The 27,085-nt window shown below is 38.7% G+C and overlaps 1 protein-coding gene and 1 pseudogene across 3 annotated transcripts in view; one reads left to right on the top strand and one right to left on the bottom strand.

Moving 5' to 3' along the window:
* THOC2 (THO complex subunit 2) overlaps nt 1–27,085 on the top strand; it is a gene marked incomplete at both ends in the record, with an annotated part of 134,064 nt that overhangs the window by 86,145 nt on the left and 20,834 nt on the right. For both annotated transcript variants that reach the window (XM_081115184.1, XM_081115183.1), the window contains 12 exons: nt 7,212–7,253; nt 7,656–7,786; nt 7,882–7,983; nt 11,633–11,717; nt 12,395–12,488; nt 13,037–13,117; nt 14,888–14,984; nt 17,295–17,412; nt 18,750–18,929; nt 19,680–19,844; nt 25,194–25,469; nt 26,504–26,645. In XM_081115184.1, the coding sequence (XP_080971310.1) occupies nt 7,212–7,253; nt 7,656–7,786; nt 7,882–7,983; nt 11,633–11,717; nt 12,395–12,488; nt 13,037–13,117; nt 14,888–14,984; nt 17,295–17,412; nt 18,750–18,929; nt 19,680–19,844; nt 25,194–25,469; nt 26,504–26,645 (1,513 nt within the window). The remainder of the gene's footprint in view (nt 1–7,211; nt 7,254–7,655; nt 7,787–7,881; nt 7,984–11,632; nt 11,718–12,394; nt 12,489–13,036; nt 13,118–14,887; nt 14,985–17,294; nt 17,413–18,749; nt 18,930–19,679; nt 19,845–25,193; nt 25,470–26,503; nt 26,646–27,085) is intronic.
* LOC308510991 (transmembrane protein 64-like) lies at nt 668–1,912 on the bottom strand (annotated as a pseudogene). Its single transcript has 2 exons — nt 1,874–1,912; nt 668–1,448 (listed from the first exon to the last, which is right to left on the bottom strand). The product of its transcript is annotated as a transmembrane protein 64-like (transcript).

Below are 27,085 nucleotides of genomic sequence, written 5' to 3'. Positions count from 1 at the left end.
CCTAACGATGACAATAAAAAGAAAGTGTTCAGTGAAATGGCTGGGTAAACGGCGTGCGACGGCCTCTGAGGAGGAGCGGGGAGCGCACAGCGGCCCCAGGTCTGCGCTGACCTGTCGGCCTCGAGGCTCCGGCGTCACTGCCCGGGGCGGAAGGGTGGTGAGAGCACTTCAGCCTCGACGGGGACCCTGGGCCTGACCAGCACACATGCCACGACGCCTGCTGGCGGGCCACAGTCAGCCCAAAGCCAGCATCTGCTTCTAACCGGGAATAAACAGAGAAGCCACCAAACCAAACCACTCTGCTCACCCTTCTGGAAAGCGGCTGGGCAAAGGGCACGCATTTTGTGAGTAGGACGGAGGCAGGCGGCTCCCAGACTTTGTAATAGGACTGGCCAGCACACCCTGGGTCATGCTCTGCTCACAAGTCCCCAGAGAGAAGACACCACAGAAGTGCAGACCGAAGGCCTCTGCGGGGTGACCGGGTCGCCGTGCAGCCCAAACCCAGCCACTCGCCCGCAGACAGAAGTTCTCGCCTCAGAAAAGCAGAGCCGTTAAAACCAGTCCTGTTTGTGCCACAGAACATCGGGCCGGCTCTGCCCGGGGGGACGACACCCGGACAGCACTAGGCTGCCGACAAGCATGCGCTCAGGGGTTCCCGCGTAGGGGGTCACACGACATCGATGCTGCTGTCCGGCTGCCCGCTGCTCACCAGCGGGGCTTCCAGTTCCACTTCACAGGTGACAAGAGCCGCCTTCAGCTCCACTTGCGCTCGATGGACCACATAGAACATGAGGCCGATGCTGATGATAACCTGTAAACAAAAAACCAACATATCCACTAACAGTCTGCTCCACAATAACATCTTCCATGGTCCGCAGAGTGGTGCCCAGGTATGAGTTCAGGAGCTGGGTGGGCAGCAGCCCCGCCGAGGACGCCAGCAGGTAGCTGGGTAAGGGGAGCTCGGTCATCAAGAACACCGCATTCTGCAGCCCGAACGGGATGGGCGTCAGTCGGGCCAGCGCCACCACCTTGAGGCCGGCGCCCTGCACCGCGCGGACGACGGCGCTGAGCCGCTCGCTGCCTCGCACCCGGGCCGCCACGCGCGCCCCCAGCAGCCGCCGGCAGACCCCGTGCGCCAGGCTGGTGCCGAGCAGCGCGCCCGCGGCCACGAGCGCCAGGCCCGGCGCGAAGCCGTACAGGTAGCCTGCGGCCACGCTGAGCGCCAGGTAGCCCCAGGCGCAGGGGAAGGACACGGCCACGAAGCCCAGCGCGAAGAGCAGCGGGCCCAGCGGCGGCGGCAGGCCCTAGGCCCAGCGCAGCAGGTGCCGCAGCGCGCGGTGGGCCAGCGCCAGCAAGGCCAGGCCCAGCGCCGCCAGCGCGCAGCCCAGCGCCAGGCCCCGGCCGCAGCGCGCGCGCCCCACCGCGGCCAGCCGCCCCCGGGTCGTCCCCTGGCCGCGCGCTCAGCGGCAGCTCCGAGGCCGCGGGTCGGCCCAGACCGGGGTCCCCGTGCCCGCCCGCCCGCCGCAGGGCCCGGCAGCTCGGTGTCGCCCGCAGCTCAGCTGGGCAGCCCCTCTGCCGTGGCGCCCGGCAGGCGGCCCTCCATGGCGCGTCCGCTCGGGGCAGGAGGCCTCGCAGAGGCGGGCGGCGGGCGGCGGGCCGCTGGTCCCACCAAGAGTCCCAGTTTTCTTTTTTTTAATGGCTGAGTAATATTCCATTTTATATGCACCATCACTTTTTAAATCCACTCTTCTATTGATGGGCACTTGAGTGTTTCCAGATTTTGGCTATCAGCTCATTTAATTAATCTTTGTGCTCTAGGTGAAGTAGCTTGTCCCAAGCCACACAGCGTGGGACAGAGCTGTGATTTCAATACCGGCAATCTGGCTCCAGAGGGCAAGCTCAAAATCACCATACTCTACCGCCTATACCCGTGGCCAGCAAACCGCGGCTCGTGAGCCACATGTGGCACTTTGGCCCCTTGAGTGTGGCTCTTCCACAAAATACCGGCTCTTCCACAAAATACCACGTGCAGGCGCGCACGTACAGTGCAATTGAAACTTCGTGGCCCATGCACAGAAGTCGGTATTTTGTGGAAGAGCCACACTCAAGGGGCCAAAGAGCCGCATGTGGCTCGCGAGCCGTGGTTTGCCAAGCCGCAGTTTGCCGACCACTGGCCTATACAAATGTAGTGTATCTGAAATTGAAGAAATAACATTTAAATTTTGCAATTCTGGAAATTTATTGCTATTTCAAATTATGTCTGGTTAGTGGGGTTTAGCTATTTTATTTATATCTGCAATCACTATTTTCATCTCATTCTGTGTATCTCATTTCCAAGCTTTTCTTGTTTTATTGAGTTCATTCCTACTAGTTTTTTCTATAACTGTATATAGATACTTGTGAATCTGTCTCTATCCTTTGTTTTCTACTTTCTTCCAGACTAAGTTCATTTGTCCTTAATATGCTTTTTTTGTGTGGCTATTTATGTTTCTGTAGTAACCCCAGCATTTCTTTTCATGATATGGATAGCTCTGTGCAGATATTCTTTCTGATATAGTGTGAATGAATCCTCATACTCTTTCCACCTTATTTATGACCAGTCCTCCTCCCAAGCTACAGTTTGAATATGGGGTTTTCTTTTCAAGCTTTTCTATAGTCTAGGATATAGGGGAGTGAATGAGATCAATGAGGCTGAGTATAGCTCTCATTTAGGGGAACCTCTGGTTTCTCATTTGAGATCTGATTACCTAGCCTGGTGAACAACGTAGGTACTGGCATGTCCAGCCAAGTGGTGTCCAGTTCCGTTGGCCTTTGACTCTTTCACCCATCTAAGTGTAATTCCTTTAAAAGACAGTAAGCCTTAGCAGCTGGTTCTCTCTTTGGCAGAGTCCCACAGGGCTTCTACTCTCAAGGGTTTTTCCTCAGGTAACTTACTGGTTATTTCTAAGTGTTTATAAACTCTTAAGAGTTTCTGATTGAAAAATGAAACAAGGTTTTGAACCAAAACATTGAAAGATGATTTAGTTATCTCTTCTCCAGGCTTTGTAAACTCATGTCCTGTAACTTATAATCTATAGGTTATATTTTCCTGTTTGTTACTTTGATGGGTTTTATTTGGATCCTTTCTAGCAAAGATTTTACTCATAGAGTAGTTTTAAGACATAAATGTGAAGTTCTTAGCCCCTAGTACATAGCATATAGTGAGTACTCAATAAATGGGAGTTAATAAGACCAAGAATAGATAAGGAAGGTGAAAATAGTGCCATAATTTATTTAGATGTAGCTTAAGGTTTCAATCTAGTCACAAATCTTTGTATTTTTTTTTCTTTTCTGAGATAAAGCATAGTCTACAGTAGCATTTGAAAGAGTCATGGGTTAGAGATGCTAAATATAAAATGTTAGTAATAAAAAAGTAATTTATCTAGTTATAGCTACAACTTTTCCTGGACCCTTTATTTCTTGACTCTTCAAATTGCCCCCTTTTAATTGACTATATTCTTTTTCTGCCCAGTGCTGTTACGCTGCCCGGTCACCTGCTCCATCTTAATAGGGCAATATTGGACCCTGCTTGGGGTCATATATATATCTGATGTTTTGTCTAGGCATAATTGTGAGGGCTCAATGTTATTCAAACTTAAAAATTCACTTCTTAACAGTACTTTGGCAAGCGTAGTTTTGATCTGTAAGAGATCCTCAAAGATAGGAACTCCATCCTGCTTATCTTTGAATTTCCAGTGCCTGGCACATAGTAATTGAAAGAATGAATGAATGTCTTTGTCTTTTTCTTCCTCCCATTTCCTACTGGCCTGGCCAGTCAGTAAAACTTTTAGTGTTGTATTGTGGGAATGGAGAGTTTTATATTTACTTCTGAACTAAAAAGCAAAGTCAACTAAAAGAAAAAGAAAGCATCCGGGGTGTGGAACAAAAGAAAATTACTTTTACCAGTATGTACCTCTTGATTTATTGTTTTGTTCATCTTTGTTATAATTAGCCTTTGATAGAAAGGTTTCTTTCTGTTCTTCTAGATCAGTGATTTTCAACCGGTGTGCCATGGCACACTGTGTGCTGCAAGAATTTTTAAAACATGCACCCTGGCTGGTGTGGCTCAGTTGGTTGGAACGCTGTCCTTTACACCAAAAGGTGGTGGGTTTGATTCCCAGTCAGGGCACATACATACCCAGATTTGGGATTTAAACCCCAACAGGAGACATTTAATCCATGTTTCTCTCTCTCTCAAGAATTTTTAAGGCATGTAATACCTGACTATTTAGTCAAGAGCACTGACCTGTTTTTCCTTAGATTGTCAAATAAAAAAAAAAATGACAACAGCCAACAACAATAGTTGTATGGTGTGAATGAATCAAAATTATACCTATTTTTTTATAAGATTGGCAGAAATAATATTTTTTGGTGTGCAGCGGAATTTTAGTAATTAGTGTATGTGTGCCATGAGATGGAAAAGGTTGAAAATCTCTTCTAGATGGTTTCATTTTACTCTCCATATTTCTCTCTTTCAATTTTTTTGCTTATGAACTCGAGAGAATTGATGTATAGGCATCTGAAACGTATGTAATTATCTGGTAAGGGAATTATGACAGTTTAATAAATAAGAAATGTGTTATTTCTACAGAGAAAACTATGTATAACCTTATTAGGTTTGTTTGAATTATAGTATACTAGAGGCCCGGTGCACAAAAATTTGTGCACTCGGGGTGGGGGGTCCCCTCAGCCCGGCCTTTGCCCTCTTGCAGTCTGGGACACCTCGGGGGATGACCATCTGCTGGCTGAGGCCTGCTCCCCGGGGGATTGGGCCTAAGCTGGCAATCAGACATTCCTCTGGCAGCCCGGCAGTCCTCAGGGGATGTCCACTTGCCAGTGGGGAGCAGACCTAAGCTGCAGCCGGACATCCTTAGCGCTGCTGAGGAGGCAGGAGAGGCTCCCATCACCACTGCTGTACTGGCAGCCATCAGCCTGGCTTGTGGCTGAGCAGAGCTCCTCCATGTGGGAGCTGACTGACCACCAGAGGGCAGCTCCTGCATTGAGCATCTGCCCCCTGGTGGTCAGTGTGTGTCATAGTGACCAGTCATTCCCAGACTTTCTGCTGTTAGGATCAGTTTGCATATTACCCTTTTACTATATAGGATAGAGGCCTGGTGCACGGGTGGGGGCTGGCTGGTTTGCCCTGAATGGTGTCCCAGATCAGGGTGGGGGTCCCCACTGGGGTGCCTGGCCAGGCTGGATGAGGGGCTGAGGGCTGTTTTCAGGCAGGCCAAGCCTGCAACTGAAGCTCCCAGTCTCTCCTTTTTTTTTTTTTTTTTTAATTATTCTGGGATTTATTTACCTTCTGTAATTGAAACTTTGTTGTGGCTCCAGCTCCAAGGCCAGCCAGCTGAAAGCAGGTATCTGGGGTTTGTTTAGCTTCTATAATTGAAACATTGTTGCTTAGAGTGCAGCTTAGAGCTGGGCTGCGGCAGGCGGGGAACCTTGGCTTCCTCCATTGCTGGGGCAACCAAGCCTCATGTTCGCTTCAGCTGCGTGGATGCTGGCTGCCATCTTGGTTGGCAGGTAATTTGCATATCACCCTGATTAGCCAATGGGAAGTGTAGCGGAGGTATGGGTAATTACCATGTTTGTCTATTATTAGATAGGATACCAGGAAAGGAGTAGTTTAACTGTCTTTATACCCAACATAATCCTATATAATAAAAGCCTAATATGCAAATCGACCAAACAGCGGAATGACTGGTCACTATGACATGCACTGACCACCAGGGGGAAGACGCTCAACGCAGGAGCTGCCCCTAGGCCAGCAAAGTCATGTGCCAGCAGAGGCCCCCGATCGCCCCGCAGGGGGAGGCGACTGGTGGTGGTGGGAGCGGGGCTAGTGAGCGGGCAGCGCCAGGCTGGCCAAGGCAGGTGCCAGCAGGCCTTCCTCCCCCCCCCCCGCCCCTCCCCCCCCCATCGCCCTGCTGGTTGCCCCACAGGTTGGCCCTGATTGCCAGGCCCAGGGACATGGCCTGGTGCTCTAGTATACTATAAATCTAGTTCTAATTATGACATACCCTTATTTCTGCCTTTCAGAGTACAGCCAGTAAGTATTAGCCACCCACCCCCAACAAACAAACAAAACAAAAACAACTATCTAGTTTGTTTTCTGCCAGGCCTATCCTTCATAACCTGATTCCTTATTTTCTGACCAGGATATATATTGACTTAATTATTTCTGTGAAAGAGAGCAAAAGCTTTTTATCCTGTCTATTAAAAGAAATGTGATTGTGTTTGTTTTTCCATCAGGATAACATGGCAGTCCCTGAATTAGTATTAGGTGAAAATGTTGCATAGAAGTTAAACTTTCCTTTAGTTACACCCATTAAATTACTTAAGCATGTAAACATACATGCACAGAATACCCTCATCTGCCAAGAAAATAAGAAGCTTCTTAGCTGTATATTAGCTTATACCCTTCCTTCACTTGGTATTTATGCTAAATTCTATCCAGAACTCTAAGATTGTTCTTGAGTATACATGCTTCATTTGTCCTTTGCACACTCCCCCAATCGTCCACCTTCCTACACACACACACAAGTATTACTATTTCATTTTGAAGAGATAGGATTGTCAAACATGGCACTTAAGCTGCGCACGTGAAAATCATTGATGTAATACTGACCCATGTTTTTCCAGTATGTCCAGTTTAGGTAGTGGTTTTGTCTTTGTCAGCAATGTTATTAATATTTTGGGCTTATTTCTCAGTGAGGGCATAAGTAGTAGTGATTTAAAATATACCTTTAAATTTCTTTGGGGTTACTTTTTTGTGGTGGTTTTAGTGTTAGATTTTATTCTGTAAGGAAGAATTGGTTGGAAAATGCAAATGCATTATAACTAACTTGTTTTGGCTACAGTTTTATAATAAATACCTTGAATTAGTTGTAGGATGTTTTGGTTTGTGACAAGATTGAGAAAAGAATTAGCTTATAAACCACATTTAAAACTCATGAATGTTGCAAATGATTTAGGGGTTAGTAATATAAATGAAGTTTAACAACATTAATTGGTAATGCTGGCTATATATAAAACCTATATGTGTGTAAGTAGTAAGGAAATAATTCACAACCATGTGCAAATTAATTTTTTCAAATTAGAAACTAAATTGTGACAGCATATTCTTAACCTTTTTACAGTTTATTTATAGTTTTTTTTTTAAATTTTAGTTTCAGTCTGATGGAAGCAAACAAGAAGATAAAGAGAAAACGGTAAGAGACTGGAAAAATCCAATGTGTCTAATGTTTGTCTAGGTACGGAATACTGCAAATTTTACTGTGGACAAGCTTTCATCACCTGTGTGAATAATTATTATACAAGTTATCTTTTAAGATTGACAATCTCCTGTTTCTGAGGATTACCATCTGAAGAAGGAAGAGGGATAATAAAAGCTCCTCATTCTCTAGCCTACCTCTTTCCTTCCCTCACTTCATTTGCTTTCTTAGATGGAGAAACACAACCATTATATGGAAAAGGACAGTGATAGTGTGGGGGATTAGATACGGTGTGTTATGAGATCAAGAAATGGCAATTTTCCCAAGGCTGACAAATTTATTTGTGGGGGGATTAATATGGACCTCTTACTGAAATAATTTTTCCTCCCTTTTTCTTAGGAAGTTATCCTCAGCTGTTTGCTTAGCATTACTGACCAGGTACTACTTCCATCTCTTTCTTTGATGGACTGCAATGCTTGTATGTCTGAGGAACTATGGGGAATGTTTAAAACATTTCCATATCAGCACAGGTAAATATGTAATATTTTTGTATTTTGAACTACTATTTTAGTGTATTAACCTCAAAGTGTTTAACTTTCCCTAATTCTTCATCTCATTTTTTAAGATATCGTCTGTATGGCCAGTGGAAGAATGAAACTTACAACAGTCACCCACTTTTAGTAAAAGTTAAAGCTCAAACAATAGATAGAGCCAAATATATCATGAAGTAAGTTTTAATTAATTTTCTTTCTATTGATCTAAAGTATAACTGGATCTAATTTACTTTCAGCCAGCTTATGTCGGAGCCTCAGTTTTGAAGAAGCCCAAGAGTATTTCCTAATGGCATAGCTAATTATATACTGCAGATAGAATGACTATAGATTTTTGTGGTTTTTAGCTCATTTTGACTACCAGGTTAGTTTTTGTAGTTGTGTTTGTATAGCTATGAAATCTAATAAAAATCCTTTTTAATGCATTAATTATAGGGTGTTTTTTTTACATTATAGGATTTTTTAAAAGTACAACCTACTGTGGCCTTTGCTTAATTTGCATTATACATTTAATGGCTTGTATAAGGTAGTCAAAGGTCTAGGGATTTCTACTGCTGAAAGTTATTATAAGAAAGATTTTTTTTTCCTTTTGGAAGATCTAATAGAATTATGTAGAACTATCTCCATAAGAAGTCACCTTTAGAAAAATTTAAATTTCTTTTTATTTGTGTGCTTTATTTTCATGTCATTAAAAGCACAAGAGTGATGTTTTTTATTTTTTACTTCCTGGTAAACTGTTTGAAGTTTAGTTATGAAAATTTTATATTTCACATTAGTATTGGTTTAGATATAAATACTGCTCTATTGCAAATATTTTTAGCAAGGCTCTTTATCATTTCTTTATCATTCACACAGTAGTATGATTATTCTAATTAAAAACAGTGCATTCTCTAGTTTAACTAGATTTCACAGTTTGCCATATTATTGTTTTTGCCCAGTGATATTGTTCCTGGTCACAGTCTACTGGGAAACGTGTGTGCACATTCACATTCTGTTTCAATAGGTGTTGCTATACAGTGTATAAAATTCTATGGGAGGTTAAAGAAGATAGTGAATTATTTCACGCCGTGAAAGTTAGGGAGTGCATGGAAAGAGATTAATATTAGAACTGGTTCTTCTGAAAGAGTTTTGGTCTTAAGAATTCCCCAGGTAGAGTTCCTAGCTTAACAACAACTACTAATATTTATGGAGCCATTATTGTGTGGGCCAGCCACTGAACTAAGTGCTTTATATTGATTATTTAATAATATATTAACTATTATTAAATCTCTTGAATATATTTCTTCCATACTCTACTGCCATTAACTTAGTTCTTTCATCTGGAGTATTACAGCGCCTTATATTCTTTCTTCAAAAGTCCTTTAGTGACTAACCATTGCCACAGGTTGTATGTTAAATTTTATGGTAAGGTAAAATAAGAGGCCCTCCATGACTTGTCCCTCCCTATTTTCAACCTCATTTCCTGCCAGTTCTACCTCCAGCTGTACTGAGCCCACTTATGTTTTCCTGAATGTGCTATGGTCTCCTTTTCCTTTGCAGATATATATATATATATATATATATATATATATATATATATATATATATATGTTTTTCTGTTCGTGTAATTTTTTTCTTATAGCTTTTCTCTCTTTGTCTGGTGACCTCATACTCCATTGGTTGGGTCCAGTGTCACCTCCTCTGTGAAGCTTTCTGTAGTATATACTGCTAAGCATAATTGATCTTTATCTGTGCCACCACTGTCCCATATACATATAATGCTATCACTTAGATACATTATTATTATGATTTTTCTTTTTTAATTATCTACTTTTTGAATTTTGTATATATTTACAATGTTTAAGTTTCAGTATATATAAAAAGGTTGGCAAGAAAATGCCTCTCATCCCATTCCCCTTTCCATTCAGTCCTCCCAAGGGAACAAAGTACCACTGTTTAGTTTCTTATTTATCCTTCCGACATTTTTATGTATATACAAATGAATACAAATATATTCCCCCTTATTATACTATTGATAGCATATAATAAGTACTGTTCTGAGATTTGCTCTGTTTAAGAATATAAACATTTAAAAAATGCTTTTTAACCCTGTCTCTGCAGCTGGACTGAGCATGAAGCAGGAGCTGTTATTCTCCTTTTTCCTAGTGCTTAGCACTTTGCCTATCAATAGAAAACATTAATATGAATGAATAAATTAATCAAAATTTCATAACATATGTGCAGAATTTTAAATGTACTTGGATTTGTGTTAGCTATAACTATTTCACTGGCTTGAATAGTGTGATTCTGATACTGATTGAACTTTTTTTTTTTTTTTTTTTTTTTTTTTTTTTTTTTTTTTTTTAAAAATATATTTTTATTGATTTTTCACAGAGAGGAAGGGAGAGAGACAGAGAGCCAGAAACATCGATGAGAGAGAAACACCGATCAGCCGCCTCCCGCACATCCCCCACTGGGGATGCGCCCGCAACCCTGGCACATGCCCCCGACCGGAATCGAACCCGGGACCCCCCAGTCCGCAGGCCGACGCTCCATCCACTGAGCCAAACCGGCTCCGGCTGATTGAACTTTTTATGTTGAGAATGGAATGTATTAATTTATTACTTGCAGAATTTTACAAGTTTTGATTACTGTTTAAAAAATGAATTTGCTATAGGGTATCTAATACTTCATTCTGCAAATACTCATTGTGTTCCATATGCCAGACACCATGGTAGCTTGAAGGGAAGTTATAGTCAAGAAAGTATACCTTTTATTTTTGTTTCCCCCTTCAGAGTGTGGGAGGCAGAAAGGAACAGGATAAACCATATTTATAGATGAAGGGTTAGCTTTGGCAAGTAGGAGGGCCACCTGAAACGGTATGGTTAGAAGTAAGGACAGATGGTGTTAAGTTTTAAGGTGAAACAGTATAGCCAAAGTTTGAAACTGATGGGTGTCTCTTTTGTGGAAAAAAAAAATCCAAGAAACTAGTCCAAGGAGAATGGGAAAGGGAAGCAGTTGATGATTTTAAAAAATTTTAATTGGAGGGTTAGTTTTGTCATAAGACGCTTTTTAAGATAATTATATCAAGTTTGTTACTTTGAGAATGGCCACATTCCTGAGCTATCAACTGAATTTATTATTGCTTCATTATATTTTCATTTTAGAAAGCTTCCTATCACTTGTAAGCTTTTCATGTTTGAAGTTTCTAGATTTATTATGCAATAATCTTATTGAAAGAGTTTAAGATGGTGTATAATAGACATTTCACAGATATAAATTTCCAGAATGTTAGTAAAAGAATACTGAGCAGAGGAAAAATTAAAGAGGAAGGAAAGGATAATTTACTTTTCAAAAATTCTTTACTTTAGAGACACTTTCTGAGAACCAGAGAACTTCCTGTATCAAGGAATATAGTATTAGCTATTATGGTCACTGAGACAGATGGTGTGAGATATTTCATTACATTATACCAAATTGGATATCTTGATCTCTAAACTGATAAAAATAGCTCTTCTTAATCTAAAATAATTATGATTCTCCATAAGAAGTTTTATGTACTTGTAGAATACCTTAGAGTTTTAATGCTTATTAGACTATTACTACAAAATAGAAATGTGTGTATTATAAATTAAGCATTAAGACAAGATCTTAATGACCTCTGGGAGAATGCCTAATCAAAATAGTCCCAAGTCCTTCATTCAAGTCTGTGATAAATGTGGTTGTTTACATGGATCCATTTTGGATATTTGGCAAGGAATTTTTTTTTCATGATGTATCAAAGCTATTAACATTATGAGGGAAATTACTTAAGATGATCCATGTCACCTTTTTCTCCCCTTGTAGGCGTCTAACCAAGGAAAATGTGAAACCTTCTGGAAGACAGATTGGGAAGCTTAGCCACAGCAATCCAACCATTTTGTTTGATTATGTATGTTTTTGGGTTAATATTATTTTAAGGGTTTTTTTTTTGTCTTTAAGTTAGCATAAGTAGAATGGAATGATCTAGTTTTAAAAGTGTTTCATAGAGGAAAAAACCTTTAGCAAATGAATCATTTTATCATTAATTTTGTTTTTAGAATATATTTAACAAATTGATCTATTTTAATAATAGGTAACAGTGTTGCTGTTATAAACAGTCTAATATCTTTACCACATTTGATTTATAGAAGCAGTAATAGATTCATTATTTGATTGTAGTTAGAAACATTTGAATAACATTTCATTGATTTCATATTTTCATATTTAAATAGAAATTTCAAAAACACATTTGACTAGCCTCTATATGTCTAAAATTCAAATTTAGTATCTTAGAATTATTTCCTAATTGGAAATGTAGCCCAAGAAAATATAATATGCCCCCCCAAAATGTATACATACTTTTAACAGCTGATTTTTATTACATTTTGAAAATGAAATGTATTTTAATAAACACTGCCTTTATAATTATTCAAAGTGTATACATTTTTGGGACACCCAAGGTTTTATATAAATATTAAATGGAAGGAAACTATTTTTGAAAAATAAAATGTATAGCCATTATTTAGTTAGCACAGAAGTTCTCTTTTGATTAGTTAACACCATCAATTCTATGTTGCTATCTTCCAGATTTTGTCACAAATACAGAAGTATGATAACTTAATAACACCTGTAGTAGATTCACTGAAATACCTCACTTCGTTGAATTATGATGTCTTGGCCTGTATCCTTTTAAGTGAAGTAATACATAGATTTCACATTCCATAGATCTTAATGGTGAATGTTTTATTTTCATTCTAAGTTCCTTTTGTAACCATCTGAGATTGATTCAGTTGATTGATCTGAAGGTTGGCCAGTCAGGAGAGAGAGAGAGAGAGAGGGGAAAAGAGAGAGTGTCTGTGTTGTGTATAGGGAAAAACAGTGTTACATTTACTAAGCATTTTTCTTTATCACCCCACTGATTACTCAATGGGAAGAAGAAACATCTTTTTATTTTATTTTAATTATTAAATTTATTGGAGTAACATTGATTAATAAGATCATATAGTTTTCAAATGTATAAACATTTGATATAGGTGGAGTCTATTGCTTGCTGAAAGATGGGAAAAAGCTAAAGAAGAGTTGATACTATAGTGAGTCTAGTTTTCATTAATTTGCAATAACTTGAAGCTAACAATTGTATTTTTTCCTAAGAAATGGCATTTTTGTTGTTGTTTTAAGAGTCTTTGATAGAGATGTAGTGACTTAAATTTTTTCCTTAATGTGTGAAAGATTGTATCATTGAAGCTTTAGCTAATCCAGAAAAAGAGAGAATGAAACATGATGACACAACCATCTCAAGCTGGCTTCAGAGTAAGTATTTTTATTTTTTCCAAGGATGACATTTATGACTGCCATGCGGTGTGCTCCTTTACCTATTCTAAGAGCCTATTGGCAAGAGCTCTTGAGAATAACCGCTCAACTTTTTTTACTGGTGTCCAAGTTCTTGACTGTGTAAGGAAGTTCATATAATACTTGCTCATTTTCCAACTCAAGAGGCCAGTATTGGCTATGATAGAATTGGGCAAGCATTACTGGGGAGATGAAAATGCACTTTTATTATCTTAGAGGAATTAATCTTTTTAAAAATAAATTTTTATTGATTTCAGAGAGGAAGGGAGAGGGAAAGAGAGATAGAAGCATCAGTGATGAGAAAGAATCATTGATCGGTTGCTTCCTGCACGCCCCCTAGCTGGGGATCAAGCCCACTACCCAGGCATATGCCCTGACTAGGAATAGGAATCGAACCATGACCTGGTTCATGGGTCGATGTTCAACCACTGAGCCATACTGGCTGGGCTGGGGAATTAATCTTAAGGGAACTAGTCTCTCTTCTTTCATTTTTATCGTGAGGTTTCAGTCATATTCAAAGAACAAAAACTTGGTTGTTTAATAATAAAAAACTCTAGCCTTAAAAAAAAGTCTTATATCTTTGATTTCTAGCAGCTAGTTCCCCCTTTTTTCAACCTTTCCTATCTGATAGCTGAATCTTGCAGTAGCTCCCCATTGCCTTTTAAAGTCTGCAATCTAGTAAGTCATACAAGTAAGTTCTTTGGGAATCAGGTTCTTACTCACCGTATTAGCCTTGTCTTTTGCTCCTCCTCAGTATTCCATTAATATTGACGTTCTTGCACTTTCCATGTCTCGTTTTCACATTATTCCCTTTACTTGGAATGCCCTTCCTTGCTCACTCACCTCCTCCACTACATCTTAGATTTCAGCTTAGATTTCATCTTAGAGGTCATTTTCTTTGGAAAGCTTTCCCTGTTAATGCTACTACCCCAAAATCAGAATTAGGTGCCTTTTTTTCTGCACTCCCATGGAATGTTTTATTCCTCATAGTTATTTCAGTTTCTTTTCTTTATCCATCATTAGACTGTAAGCTCCTTGAGGGCAGGACCTATGTTTTGTCCATTATCCTTTAGGTGCTCAACAAATAATTGTGAAAAGGCTACAGATAACCTGATTCTACTAGGATCTCCTCTTAAGTTGACTGGGATTTTCTTTCTACTCATGATGTGATAAGGACTATTGGTTAAAATTGGTCTTTTTTTCTGCTTCTTGGTCTGGCATTGCTTTACCTGTTTCCTTACTCCTCCACAACTAGTAGCATGTTTCTAGATAAAAATATTTTTTTTTTTCATGACAAACATTTGAGGGGCAGGTGTTTTGTTGACCATTCAGGTTTACTGACTAATCTGAAAGATTTTGTCATGGCCACAGGTTCTGGAAACAGGCCATATATATTTGAATCACTGCTCTTACTATGGACCAATTATGTGACCATGAGCAAGATACATTATATCTGTGTTCTAAATTTTCATCAAACCTGAGATGATTATTGTAAAGATTAAATGAGATAAGTTAACATAAAGTGCTTATCTAATACAGTGTTTTGCATATGTATCCTCAATAAATATTAGCTATTATCAATTATAAAACTCTTATTAAGTGGTATCAGCAATACAATTATTCCTATCTCATTTTGTTTTAGAAATTGAGTTAGTTGAAGAAATGACTTTCAATATTGTACTTTTTGTTTTATGAATTGTTTTTTAAAAGCCCTTTTTTAATTTCATATAGGTCTGGCTAGTTTCTGTGGTGCAGTTTTTCGTAAATATCCAATTGATCTTGCTGGTCTTCTTCAATATGTGGCTAATCAGCTAAAGGCGGGCAAAAGGTATTCATAGCAAATTATATGTAAATGAAATTCAATAATTAGAGTGCTTCTGGTGACATTGGGATATTAAGATTTCTATTATCCTGAAAAACTATTTGTTGATTGTAGGCTTAAGGAGAATAGTTGCCCACTTATATAGGTGGAATTCTTTAATTAAAATAAATTATAATTTAATGCATAAACACTTTTTTGCCAAAATAAATTAATATTTGGTTATATAGACTAACTCATTTTGACTACCTGTTAGGCTTTTGAATAAATGGTTAATATGGTATATTGTAAATCCTTTTATGACAAAAGTATTGATTATGCTGCTGGACAGCAGTTGGCCTTTACACTGAGCATTTGGTAGGAACATGTTTATTCTGAGGGTGTATATAGTATCTTTAACAAACATTTTTTTTGGAATTTGAACTTTAGAGAGACAAAGCTTACATACCTTTTGAATAGTACTCTCCTTTCTTTATAAATACTGAGTTTTATTATTTTATTCTGGACCAATATCAGTGCTTAGAGTTTGAATTAGTATGTATATTAAACCTTATCAGCAGTAGACTGACTAGAATCAAAGAACTGAAAATTGTTTACAAAAGCTTTCTGGTAGAAAGCAAACAAAAAATCTGTAAAGCTATCTGGTGTTCCAAACAAATATTACCTAAGGAATTCTTGACATTATTATTTTGGTTTAGGGAAAATTTAAAAAAATATTTAGATTCAGGATGTTATGAATATAGCACTTATGCTATGCTCATCTGATTGGCCATTCCTATGTATTTTACTCTTTAGTGTCTATAGGCTAGGAGAACATAATGTTATTTTAAAATCTATAATTTAGTTCTCTGTACTGTAAATTTAGTTTTTGTGACCATCTAATTAAAAGATAGTTTAAAGAAAAATGTTTTATTGGGACTTGTTGCATACTGATTTGCATGAGGGCCCTCTTGTTTTCAAAAATTATGTTTAGGTAAGACAAGGCCAGTTGAAAGAGTAAGCACTTACAAAGAATCTTAGAAAACTGTTTCTTTGTCTATTACTTTGTGTATTGGATATGTCTAGCTTTACCTTTGGGAAAATATCTGCATTTGTTTTATGGGAAAGAATGTTTTCACTTTATGTTCCTTACTTAACTAATTAAAGATGGTCTTGGAAGTCATAGGCATTATTTCCATTGACAGTCCTGAACTTTAAGAATTAAAATGTATAACTGTTGGCACAATAATCAATGTGCTTAAGGCTGGCCACTAAATTGTCATGTTAGGCTTAAATACCACAACATGGAACTTCTGTCCCCTTCTATTTTTAAAAATATATTTTTATTGATTTTAGAGAGGAAGGTAGAGGGGGGAGAGAGAGAGAGAGAGACAGAGAAGCACCAATGATGAGAGAGAATCATTGATCCGCTGCCTCCTGCATGCCTCCCTCCCCTACTGGGGATCGAGTCTGCAACCCTGGCATGTGCCATTGACCGGAATCGAACCCGGGACCCTTCAGTCTGCAGGCTGACACTCTATCCACTGTCCCTTCCTTTTTTTCCATCCCCCCTCCTTCCATCCCTCCATTCTTTCCAAGTGTGTGTGATTATTTAGAGAGATATCTCTATACCATAAAAAACATTTTTTGGCCATTCTATACTGGAGGGTTAAAAAAATGCTATGGAGGACATAATTGGGTCACTGATAAGAATGAAATATGAACTGAAAATTCAGCTGATAAAAATGAAATATGAATTATAGATTAAAGTATTGTATCAATGTTAGATCTACTAAAGTTGATAACTGCTTTGGTTATATAAGAGAATAGCTGTATTTTTAGGAAATGCACTCTTAGGAAATAATAGTCTTAAGAATTTTAGGGGTGAATGTTCTTCTAAAATGATGTTACATACTAAATGAACTCTGAAATGGTTCAAAAGATGTGTGTGTGTGCGTGCGTGTGCGTGCGTGCGTGCGTGTGTGTGTGTGTGTGTGTGTGTAGAGAAAGAGGGAGGAGGGAAAGAGAGAAAACAAATGATAAAACAAATAGGAGTAAAATGTTAATAGGTGAACTTGGGGTAAAGCTTTGGACTGTTTTTATCTTTGCATGTTATCTGTACATTATTTCCAAGTAAAATGTTCAAATAAATGTAAACATATTACATGGCCCACATATTTTTTGTATAGTTCTAGGAATGCAGTTTTTCCTTAAAAAATGCTTTAACCCTTTTCTCCTCATACTTATGTACAAATAGTTTAGGGGTTCTCAGTTACCATATATTGTCACTTTTATGTTTTAAGTTTCAACTATAGGTTGTTTCTTATTTTTTCTAAATAGTTTTGACCTGCTTATATTGAAAGAAGTGGTACAAAAAATGGCAGGAATAGAAATTACAGAGGAAATGACAATGGAGCAACTAGAGGCCATGACTGGTGGAGAGCAACTAAAAGCTGAGGTGAGAGTTGCTATTTTTATTTATTGATTTTTTTAAAGTTCAGAATGTATGTATGCTCATATTAAAGAATCCAAATAGTACATAAATACATAAACCAAACATCAGAGCCATACTTATTCTCCTCTCACAACTGTCCCCACCTTCCTTTTAAAAATTGTGATATATTAGTTATTTTAACCTTTAGTTAAATGTTTTTATTTATTAACTAGAAGCCCATTGTACAAAGATTCGTGCAATAGGCCTTCCTTCCCCTGGCTGCCAGCACCAGTTTTCCTCCTGCACCTGGGACCCAGGCCTTTGGTCTGGCAGCAGCAGAGAAGCCAAGCCTCGAGGCAAGGCTTCTCCCCTCTGGCCGCAGCGAGGCTTGGCTACTCCTCTGCGGCCGCAGTGGAGAAGCCAAGCCTCTTCAGTCTTTGGTCTTCACTCTGGTCAGAGCCTTTCGCTCCGCACCTGCATATGCAAATTAACCGCCATTTTTGTTGGTTTGGTTTGCATAGTCGCTCTGATTGGCTGGTGGGTGTAGCAAAGTGACACCAATTTTGCATGTTTCTCTTTTATTAGTGTAGATTTTTTGAATTTTTAAAAAAATATTTATTGATTTCAGAGAGGAAGAGAGAGGGAGAGACAGATAGAAACATTGATTGGCTGCCTCCTTCACGCCCCCTACTGGGGATCGAGCCCGCAACCTGGGCATGTGCCCTTGGCTGAAATTGAACCTGGGACCCTTTAGTCTGCAGGCTGACGCTCTATACATGAGCCAAACCAGCTAGGGCTATTAATTTTTTTAGAGAGAGAGAAGAAGGGAGAGAGAGTGAGAAAGAGAGAGAGAAACATTGATTTGTTGATCCACTTATTTATGCATGCATTGGTTGATCCTTGTATGTGCCCTCACCAGGGATCAAACCCTCAACCTTGGTATCTCTGGACGATGTTCTAACCAACTGAACTACCTGGCCAGGGCATATTTTAACCTTTTTAAAAAGCTGAAACAAAGTAAAGAAAAGGAATACTTTCTTGATTATATGTTCCCCTCAAGCTACCCTGGTGTCTGTAAGGGAAATAAACCACATCTGTAAAGGAAATAAATATCAAATCTTCTGTGGTTCTTGGTATCCTAACAGGCATAAATCTGAACATAGCTACTCTGTTGTTGAATCTGCTCCACACTGAATAAAGAATAATCCTTTATAAGAGACTGCATGGTAGAAATGGAAAATATGCAGAAGTTTCAAGGCAATTGACAGTTATTTTAAAGTCAGTCACTATAACTAGTAACAGTGTCACTAAAATAAATTTTCAAAGAAAGGGAAGGTAAATTTATGTTTTCTCTTTTGCAGGGTGGTTATTTTGGCCAGATCAGAAACACTAAAAAATCCTCCCAGAGATTAAAGGATGCACTATTAGACCATGATCTTGCTCTTCCCCTCTGTTTGCTTATGGCTCAGCAGAGGAATGGGGTGATCTTTCAAGAAGGTGGAGAGAAACATTTGAAACTTGTGGGAAAGCTCTATGATCAGGCAAGTTAAAGTGGCTTTTGTGTTTATGGTAATTTTTAAAAATCCTGTTAATGGCAAATATAGCATGTTGTATAACTCGAAAAATGTAATTTTGCACATATGAGTGTGAAACATCTCTAATGTAAAGTGTAAAGTAGACATTCTGGAAATGGGCTATATCTGTGCAAATTATATTTAATCAGTGGCTCTAGGAGATGTAATAATATGTATAAGGTTTTCAATTAAGTAGATAACTAAGTTGTTTGCTCTCATATCTTCCCTAATCTCTGAAAATTCAGTCACAGCAAAGTAGATGTGATCTTTATTTATAAAATATAAATATTAAGCACCAAATCTATGGTTAGCTTACAAAATGTGTTTAACAATCACTATATTACAAGGAAAAAGGATTATATATTTTATAAATGAAGTTTTAATCTTTTAAGGACAAGGGAATTGACTTTCGTCTACATAAAATTGTTGTATGTGATTTAAGTAAATATATTCTGCTACTAAAAGTGATGAACAGTAACTTGGAACTTGAGAACTGGTTGATCTTAAAGCCTTAGATTAGTATACTTTCAGTACGTTGGCATCTTTTTTGTTATATGGTTGTAGATTGTCTTTATAGTTCTTTCAATTTGTCAAATTTAAATTCTTGTTAATCAAAATATTGTTTAAATGGCACCTTAATCATTTTGGAAAATGTTTATCTTGTTTTTGTAAAATGATAGCACATTTGTGTTTTTTTGTTTTATTTTTTAAATTTAGTGTCATGATACCCTGGTACAGTTTGGTGGGTTTTTAGCATCTAATCTAAGCACAGAAGATTATATAAAGCGAGTGCCTTCAATTGATGTGCTCTGTAATGAATTTCATACACCCCATGATGCAGCATTTTTCCTGTCTAGGCCAATGTATGCACACCATATTTCAGTAAGTATAAATATCATTGCTGTAATTTACGAACAATTTCAAATAATTTTAACTGTTTCATTTGTAATTGCATTTTACTTTGACATAGATATAGATTGTCTCTTGGAGAGTTACTCTTTTGTTAATACTCATCTCTGAGCAGTATATAATGCAAATGTCCCCTTTAAAAGTAAGTCTTATTAGTTCTTTAATTTTACTGTTACTGTGCCACTAGTTATCCAGGTTGATGTCTTATGGGCCTCTAGAACTATAGCTCTCAAACATTAGTGTAGATGAGACTCACCAACAAAGCATCTTACAAACTGAGTCCCATGTCCCCCAGTTCTAATTTTGTTTTAATCCTCACCCAAGGACATTTTCATTGATTTTTAGAGAGAGGGAGAGAAACAAACACTGCTGCGTGGTTGCCTTCTGCATGTACCCTTACCAGGGCCAGGGGATTAAACCCACAACCTAAATATGTGTCCTCACTGGAAATTGAACCCCAGGCTTTTTGGTGTATGGAACAGTGCTCCAAACAACTGAGCCACACTGGCCAGGGCCCCCAATTCTAATTTAATAACTTGAATGATACCTGGATATGTGTTTGTTTTGTGTTTTTATTTATTTTTTTAATATATTTTATTGATTTTTTATGGAGAGGAAGAGAGAGGGATAGAGAGTTAGAAACATCGATGAGAGAGAAACATTGATCAGCCACCTCCTGTACACTCCCTACTGGGGATGTGCCCGCAACCAAGATACATGCCCTTGACCGGAATCGAATCTGGGACCCTTCAGTCCACAGGCCGGTGCTCTATCCACTGAGCCAAACTGGTTAGGGCTATTTGTTTTTTAAGAAGTACTAGATCAGTGGTTCTCAACCTTCTAGCCCTTTAAATACAGTTACTCATGTTGTGATCCAACCATAAAATTATTTTCGTTGCTACTTCATAACCGTAATGTTGCTACTGTTAGGAATCGTAATGTAAATATCTGCTATGCAGGATGGTCTTAGGCGACCCCTGTGAAAGGGTTGTTCGACTGCCAAAGGGGTCGCGACCCACAGGTTGAGAACCGCTGTACTAGATGTTTCTGAAATTAATGAATGTGGTATGTCATTCCGAGAAGCACTCCTGTTGAATACAGAGTCCTGTTTCCTCAATGACAATATCCCTGTCAGATAGTTGACTTGCTATTATGCATACTGCCTTGAAAGAAATATAGACAGAAAGTCTTAAGTACTCCCAAAAAATCTTAGTGTCTGTTATGTAACTTCTAGGAAAGGTGTATTTATGGTTGTTTTCTCTCCACCTACGTGAAACAACTGAAAACAAAAAACATCATGAAAAGCAAACTAGAGCCTTCTGAAGCAGAGTCTCCCAGTAGTGACTAGGACGAGGAGGCAGCCCTCTCTACTCTATCTGCCACTGTTACCTGCAAAGCAGTGACCTCTAATTTTTCTAATTGGAATTCATTTTTCCTTTTCCCTCAGGGCCATGGTCAATCCTCTGTTTGGAATCTGTGGTACTTTCCCACTCTGACTGGAGTCTCAGCATATTCTTAATTTTGGGTTAGAATTGGATTCTGGCCTTTCTATTTATTGTTTTTAAGTCTGTACTATACAAAGCTTCCTTTACAAATTTGGGGAAAGATCTTAGACTTGTCTCTTAAGCTAGGATAGCTTCTTTGTTCCCAGTAGGGGTACAAGGCTGTGTAGTACAGGCATGGAAAAAAGGCACTGAGAAATTTGGTGTATAATTGATCATTTAACCAACCATTAGCTCTTAGTGTTTACATATCAACTGTCACAGTCTCACAACTCCTTCAACTAACTAAATGTTAATTGATTTAATTATCACTTTATTAGCATGCAGCTATTCTTTGCTGTACTTTCTGGAGGAGATAGGAGAATAAGGGAGAAGGAATAGGCTTTTTCTTCTTATTTATTAATTTTTTAATGAAATCTTTATTGTTGAAAGTGTTACATATGTCCCCTTTACCACCCTCCCCCATTGACCTCTTCTAACCTTTTCTTGTCCTTTAGAATCTCTTAATTCAGAATATCTTACACTCTTTGCATAGTTATGTCTTGTGTTGTCACTCCACCCCACAGTAGATCAGGGAGAATTTCTTCATCTCAGGAATTCTAACCTATCTTGTGCTATACCGAGAACACACTAATCAGCGATATTGAAGCCTAGCAAACAGAAACACATGGTTATGTGACGTTGGCTGAACTTTTCCAGGTCAGAAAATGGAGCAGGTCACTTATACCAATAGCTGCCTTTTCTGTAGCCTGTGTAAAATATTATGACTTTGTCATTTAAGGGATACAAAACTCTAAACAAAAATATTTCCTCAGGGTTGAGGAAGAAAACAACTATACAGAGGTTGCTATACAGAGCCTACATGCTACCCTCTGGAAAGGGAGTTCCTCAGCAACCTTGGTTGCAGTGGATGATATCCAACCTTCCCTGGGATCCTTGCTTTTGCTCTTTTAGTAAAAGCCTCTCTTGAAGAGCCTTCGATGAGAGAATATGAGTATTGGAGGACTGCTAGGTCCCTTCCATAATTTGACTACTAGCAGGCTTTCATGAGAATAATTTAGCCAACCAAACACTGCTTAAATTATTAGGCCAGCAAGAGCTTTTTTAAAACCAATAATTAGAAGTACAGCAATAACTGGATATCAGTTCTATTCCATAGATCTAGTTCCCCAGGTGACTTGAGATGTAGAACTATTGTGCCGCTCCATTTGACTAAAGATGTGAGCTTGATGAGGGAGTTAAACTGACTTTAGACAAGGAAATGTTCATCCTAGGTAAATATGCAATGTAACTGATCAAGCCTAGGGAATAAGGGGTGACAGCAATAGAAGTAACAGATCCAGGATCAGAGGATTGGGGAGACTGGGGCTATCATATAACCCTCTCATACCTATAACCTAATATTTGAATTTTAATTGCTGAGGCCTACCTTGCAACATGGGTCTGAAAGGCTCCCCTCAGTTAATCTAGATCTCACTCAAACCAGCTAGCTAAGTTACCTTATGCAGTAGTTTGATCCTGGATTTATCTTGTTTTGTTAGAACCTTAGCAGATGTCATTCTGCTCATAGGAATTCGTTAGTTACCATCATTAGGACCTGCTCTCAAAATTTTAAAATCCTTTCTTATCTCAGCTACTATTCTCTCAGGTCTCTGATGTAATTGGGACTTCTCTTTCATAAGTAATGTTCTTTGTAACTTTGTCACCTGTGTGGTCTCAGTAGTTATCAGCGTGTTCTGTAAAATGTGAATAACATGAGATAAATCTTCCTACTTCTAGAATAATTGTTCTATTCTCATAGCCTGCTTGAGATACTCTCTGGAACAAAGAGTACTTGGTATGCCTTCAATTCCAGCGAGCCTGGGTAAAGCAGCACTTAGGAAGGAAGGGGTCTTTGCCGTCTTTGCCTATCCTGATGCAGAACCTTTAATTCTGACCTTTTAGTTCTGGGTTTCATGTTTAGCACCAACTGTGAATGATTAAGTGCTTTTCTAACATGAAGAAGAAGCTAGTTTTAGATTTCCTCTCAGGTTCATCTTCATTTGTGCTGCCTAACCCAAACAGAATTTTCTGGGTGAGACCTCTGTCATCCTAAAGAGACTGAGGGACATGAGACAATAGTAATAGCTCCACCTGGTATTATTTTATTTTTGATATTTGGCGTACACTGTGAACTAATAATGTAATTCTTCCCATTGTACTAACATTCTTTTTCTCATACAGTTAAGAGTATGGCCTTTCTCCTCCTACTTAGGATAAATCAACGAGGCCAAAAAAGCTAGTGTCAGTTCCCACACACTTTAAACTCCAATATACCATAACCATTTATAGAAAATCTTATTAGTTTGGCATTAGGGTGACCAGTTGATCTTGGTTTGCCTGGGACTTTCCCAGTTTTAGCACTAAAGTCTTAAATGCTGGGAAACCCCTAAATTACGGGCAAACCTGGACAGTTGGTCAACCTACTTAGTAGTCTTATGGTGACTTTCTCATAACCTTTTTTAGCATTGGTCTAGCTTATTTTTTGTTGTTGTTTTTTTTGTTAATCTTCACCTGAGGATATTTTTCTTTTCTTTTTTTTTTTAGGATATTTTTTTACATTGATTTTTAGAGAGAGTAGAAGGGAGGAGGAGAGACACAGAGAGAGAAACATCGATGTAAGAGAGGCAACATCTATTGGTTGCCTCCAACATGAGCTCTGATGAGGGCCGGGGATGGAGCCTGCAACCAAGGTACATGCCCTTGGCCGGAATTGAACCCAGGACCCTTCAGATGCAGTTCATTGAGCCAAACCAGCTAGGGTTGATCCAGTTTCCTCTACTTTTTAAAAAAAATATGTTTTTACTGATTTCAGAGAGGAAGAGAGAGGGTGAGAGAGAGAGAAAAACATCAATGATGAGAGAGAATCATTGGCTACCTCCTGGATGCCCCCTACTGGGGATCAAGCCCACAACCTGGGCATATGCCCTTGACTGGAATTGAACCTGAGACCCTTCTGTCCTCATGCCGATACTCTATCCATTGAGCCATACCAGCTAGGGCTGATCTAGCTTCTTAATTGACAAATTGTAACAGCTGATAAGGACTACATATAGTGATAAAACATTCTGTCCTTGTTGGCTATAGTAGTTCCATCCTGCCTCTTTACTAGTGTTATAACCTTCTACTTGGTTCACTTGAATATCTCAAATGCAGAAGTGGAAACCCTACATGTCCAATACATGATGCATCAATAAGAGAGAACAGATTAGGGGGAATGGACCGGGGCCATACATACCTTATTCACTTACTCAACAGGTCAGATTCAATAAGAATCTTCTGAAAAACTGCTAGTGAGCATACAGGACTAAAGATTGGAAAAGCTTCCAGGAATGATTTATCTTAAAATAAATGTCTTTTTGATAAGAAACTAGAATTCTTACAACAGTTTTGATTGATCATCTTCTGATATTTGAAAAGGGAACATAGATTTTTTTTCATTTAAAAGTTAATTTATTTTCCCATCAGTATTTATCCCTTCTATGCCCTCTTCCACTTCTACCCACCCCCTTCCTGAACTCAGCAATCACCACACTGTTGTCCAGGTCCATGAGTTCGTTCTCTCTCTCTCTCTCTCTCTCTCTCTCTCTCTCTCTCTCTCTCTCTCTCTCTCTCTCGCTCAGTCCCTCTACCACTACACTCTAAGCTGTCTTCCTGCTCTTTATCTATGAGTCTGTCTCTATTTCACTTGGTAGCTCAGTTTGGGGAACATAGGTTTTTATACACTGAAAGTCAATGCTATAAATTGTGTTGTGTGTGTGTGTTTACTTTTTATTTCCAGTCCAAGTATGACGAACTTAAAAAATCAGAAAAGGGAAGTAAACAGCAACATAAAGTTCACAAGTATATTACATCATGTGAAATGGTGATGGCCCCTGTCCATGAAGCAGTGGTCTCCTTACATGTTTCCAAAGTCTGGGATGACATCAGCCCTCAATTCTATGCCACATTCTGGTCATTGACAATGTATGACCTTGCAGTTCCACACACCAGCTATGAACGGGAAGTCAGTAAACTTAAAGTCCAGATGAAAGCAATTGATGACAATCAGGAAATGGTAGGTTTTTATTATAGTAGCTCAAGTACAATAACATCATGGTATTAATTTAGCATTACCCATACTTTGAAATTGTGTTAGCTCGGGTTCCTTAAAGCCACAATCCTGTTGCTATATAATATTGTCCTAAGTGGGTTTAATAGTGACCTCTCAATGGTTGGGGCCGAGAGCTTGGTAAGTATATGGAAGTTTTGATCATTCAAAAGGTATTTGAGTTTGCTTTTCTACTGAAGTCTATGTTAATGAACTTAAAAATGATCAGTGTGGTTCCAATTGCAAGAGCAATAGTAGTTCCAAAGAGGAGAACTCTTTAGGAGAAGGCTTTATTGAGGAGGTGAGTCTTGAGCTGGGTAGGCCTTGAAGATAGATTAGGTCTGAAAATAATGAAGGCAAATTGGCTACCCTAGAGCTCCAGCAAAGGTATGAAGTAGTCCAAAGTTTAAGGAGACCACTTTTACAGTAGCCAGTGGGCTCAGTGATAAGTTTGAATGGGGCCAGTGTATATAGAGTAGTGAATACTAGAAAAGAGGACTTGATAAAATTGAGGGTTATTTTAGATTTCTGAGGAGGGACTTAACGATAAAAATGCTACTTTAGAAAAATTATAACAATGGTATGAGGGATGCATTTGATAGGGGAAAGGACTAGCAGTAGGTTGAAGATCAGCCAGGTGGCTTTTTAGATAAGTCATTGTGAAGTGCTGAGAGCATAGACTATGGTGGAGGTTGTGGGAATGCATACGACTTGTATTGTGATATTAGAATGAAGGAGACAAAAGAGTCAAAGATGACTCTGTGCCTCAGAATAAAGGTACCAGTGTTGGGAAGGTAGCCCATTTTGATGGTGTACAAAGACTGGGTGACTTTGTCTTAAATTTGTTAAATGGAGGTGAAAGCACATCTAAATAGACTCCTGAACACCCCTGTTGAAGTAATGGATATAAAATAGCATTCATCTCTTTTTGAAATTTTTAATTAAAAGAAAGGGAGACAATGTGCCTGTAGTTAGAAAAATATCTAACTTATACTTTGTAGCCTCCAAATAAAAAGAAAAAAGAGAAGGAGCGCTGTACTGCCCTTCAGGACAAACTTCTTGAAGAAGAAAAGAAACAGATGGAACATGTACAGCGAGTTCTACAGAGACTGAAACTGGAAAAGGACAACTGGCTTTTAGCAAGTATGTTCTTGGAATTGTTACGTTCCTACTACTGCTAAATTACAAAAACAGACCTTTAAAACTGGAGGTGTTCAAGTGTATTATATTTGTATTTCAACTCGGTTCACTATCCCATTCTTTTGTTATTCACTAATGCAGAGTCAACTTCACATGTTCACTGAAGGAATTGATTTAGTTTGCTGATAAAATTAATTAGCTTATAACTACAATTGGTGGATATCATTTAACTTCTTGTATAAAATCTTATTTCTGGAGAAATTATAGATAGAAAAGTGTCCATAGAGTAAAAATGAAAGTCTTATTCTAGTCATGACCCCTTGGTTGCTAACTGTAAGTAGTAGTTTGTGATTGTATAGCATTCTCTACACTAAAGTTAATATGTTGTCATGTTTAGTGGCCTTGAGGCACTTGAGGAAGAAGTTTACCACTTAATATATTCT

This window comes from Myotis nattereri (assembly GCF_964212035.1).
Source record: "Myotis nattereri genome assembly, chromosome: X".
Classification (NCBI taxonomy): domain Eukaryota; kingdom Metazoa; phylum Chordata; class Mammalia; order Chiroptera; family Vespertilionidae; genus Myotis; species Myotis nattereri.
The sequence above is the reverse complement of the archived record's forward strand: the minus strand, read 5'-3'. Positions and strand labels throughout refer to the sequence as shown.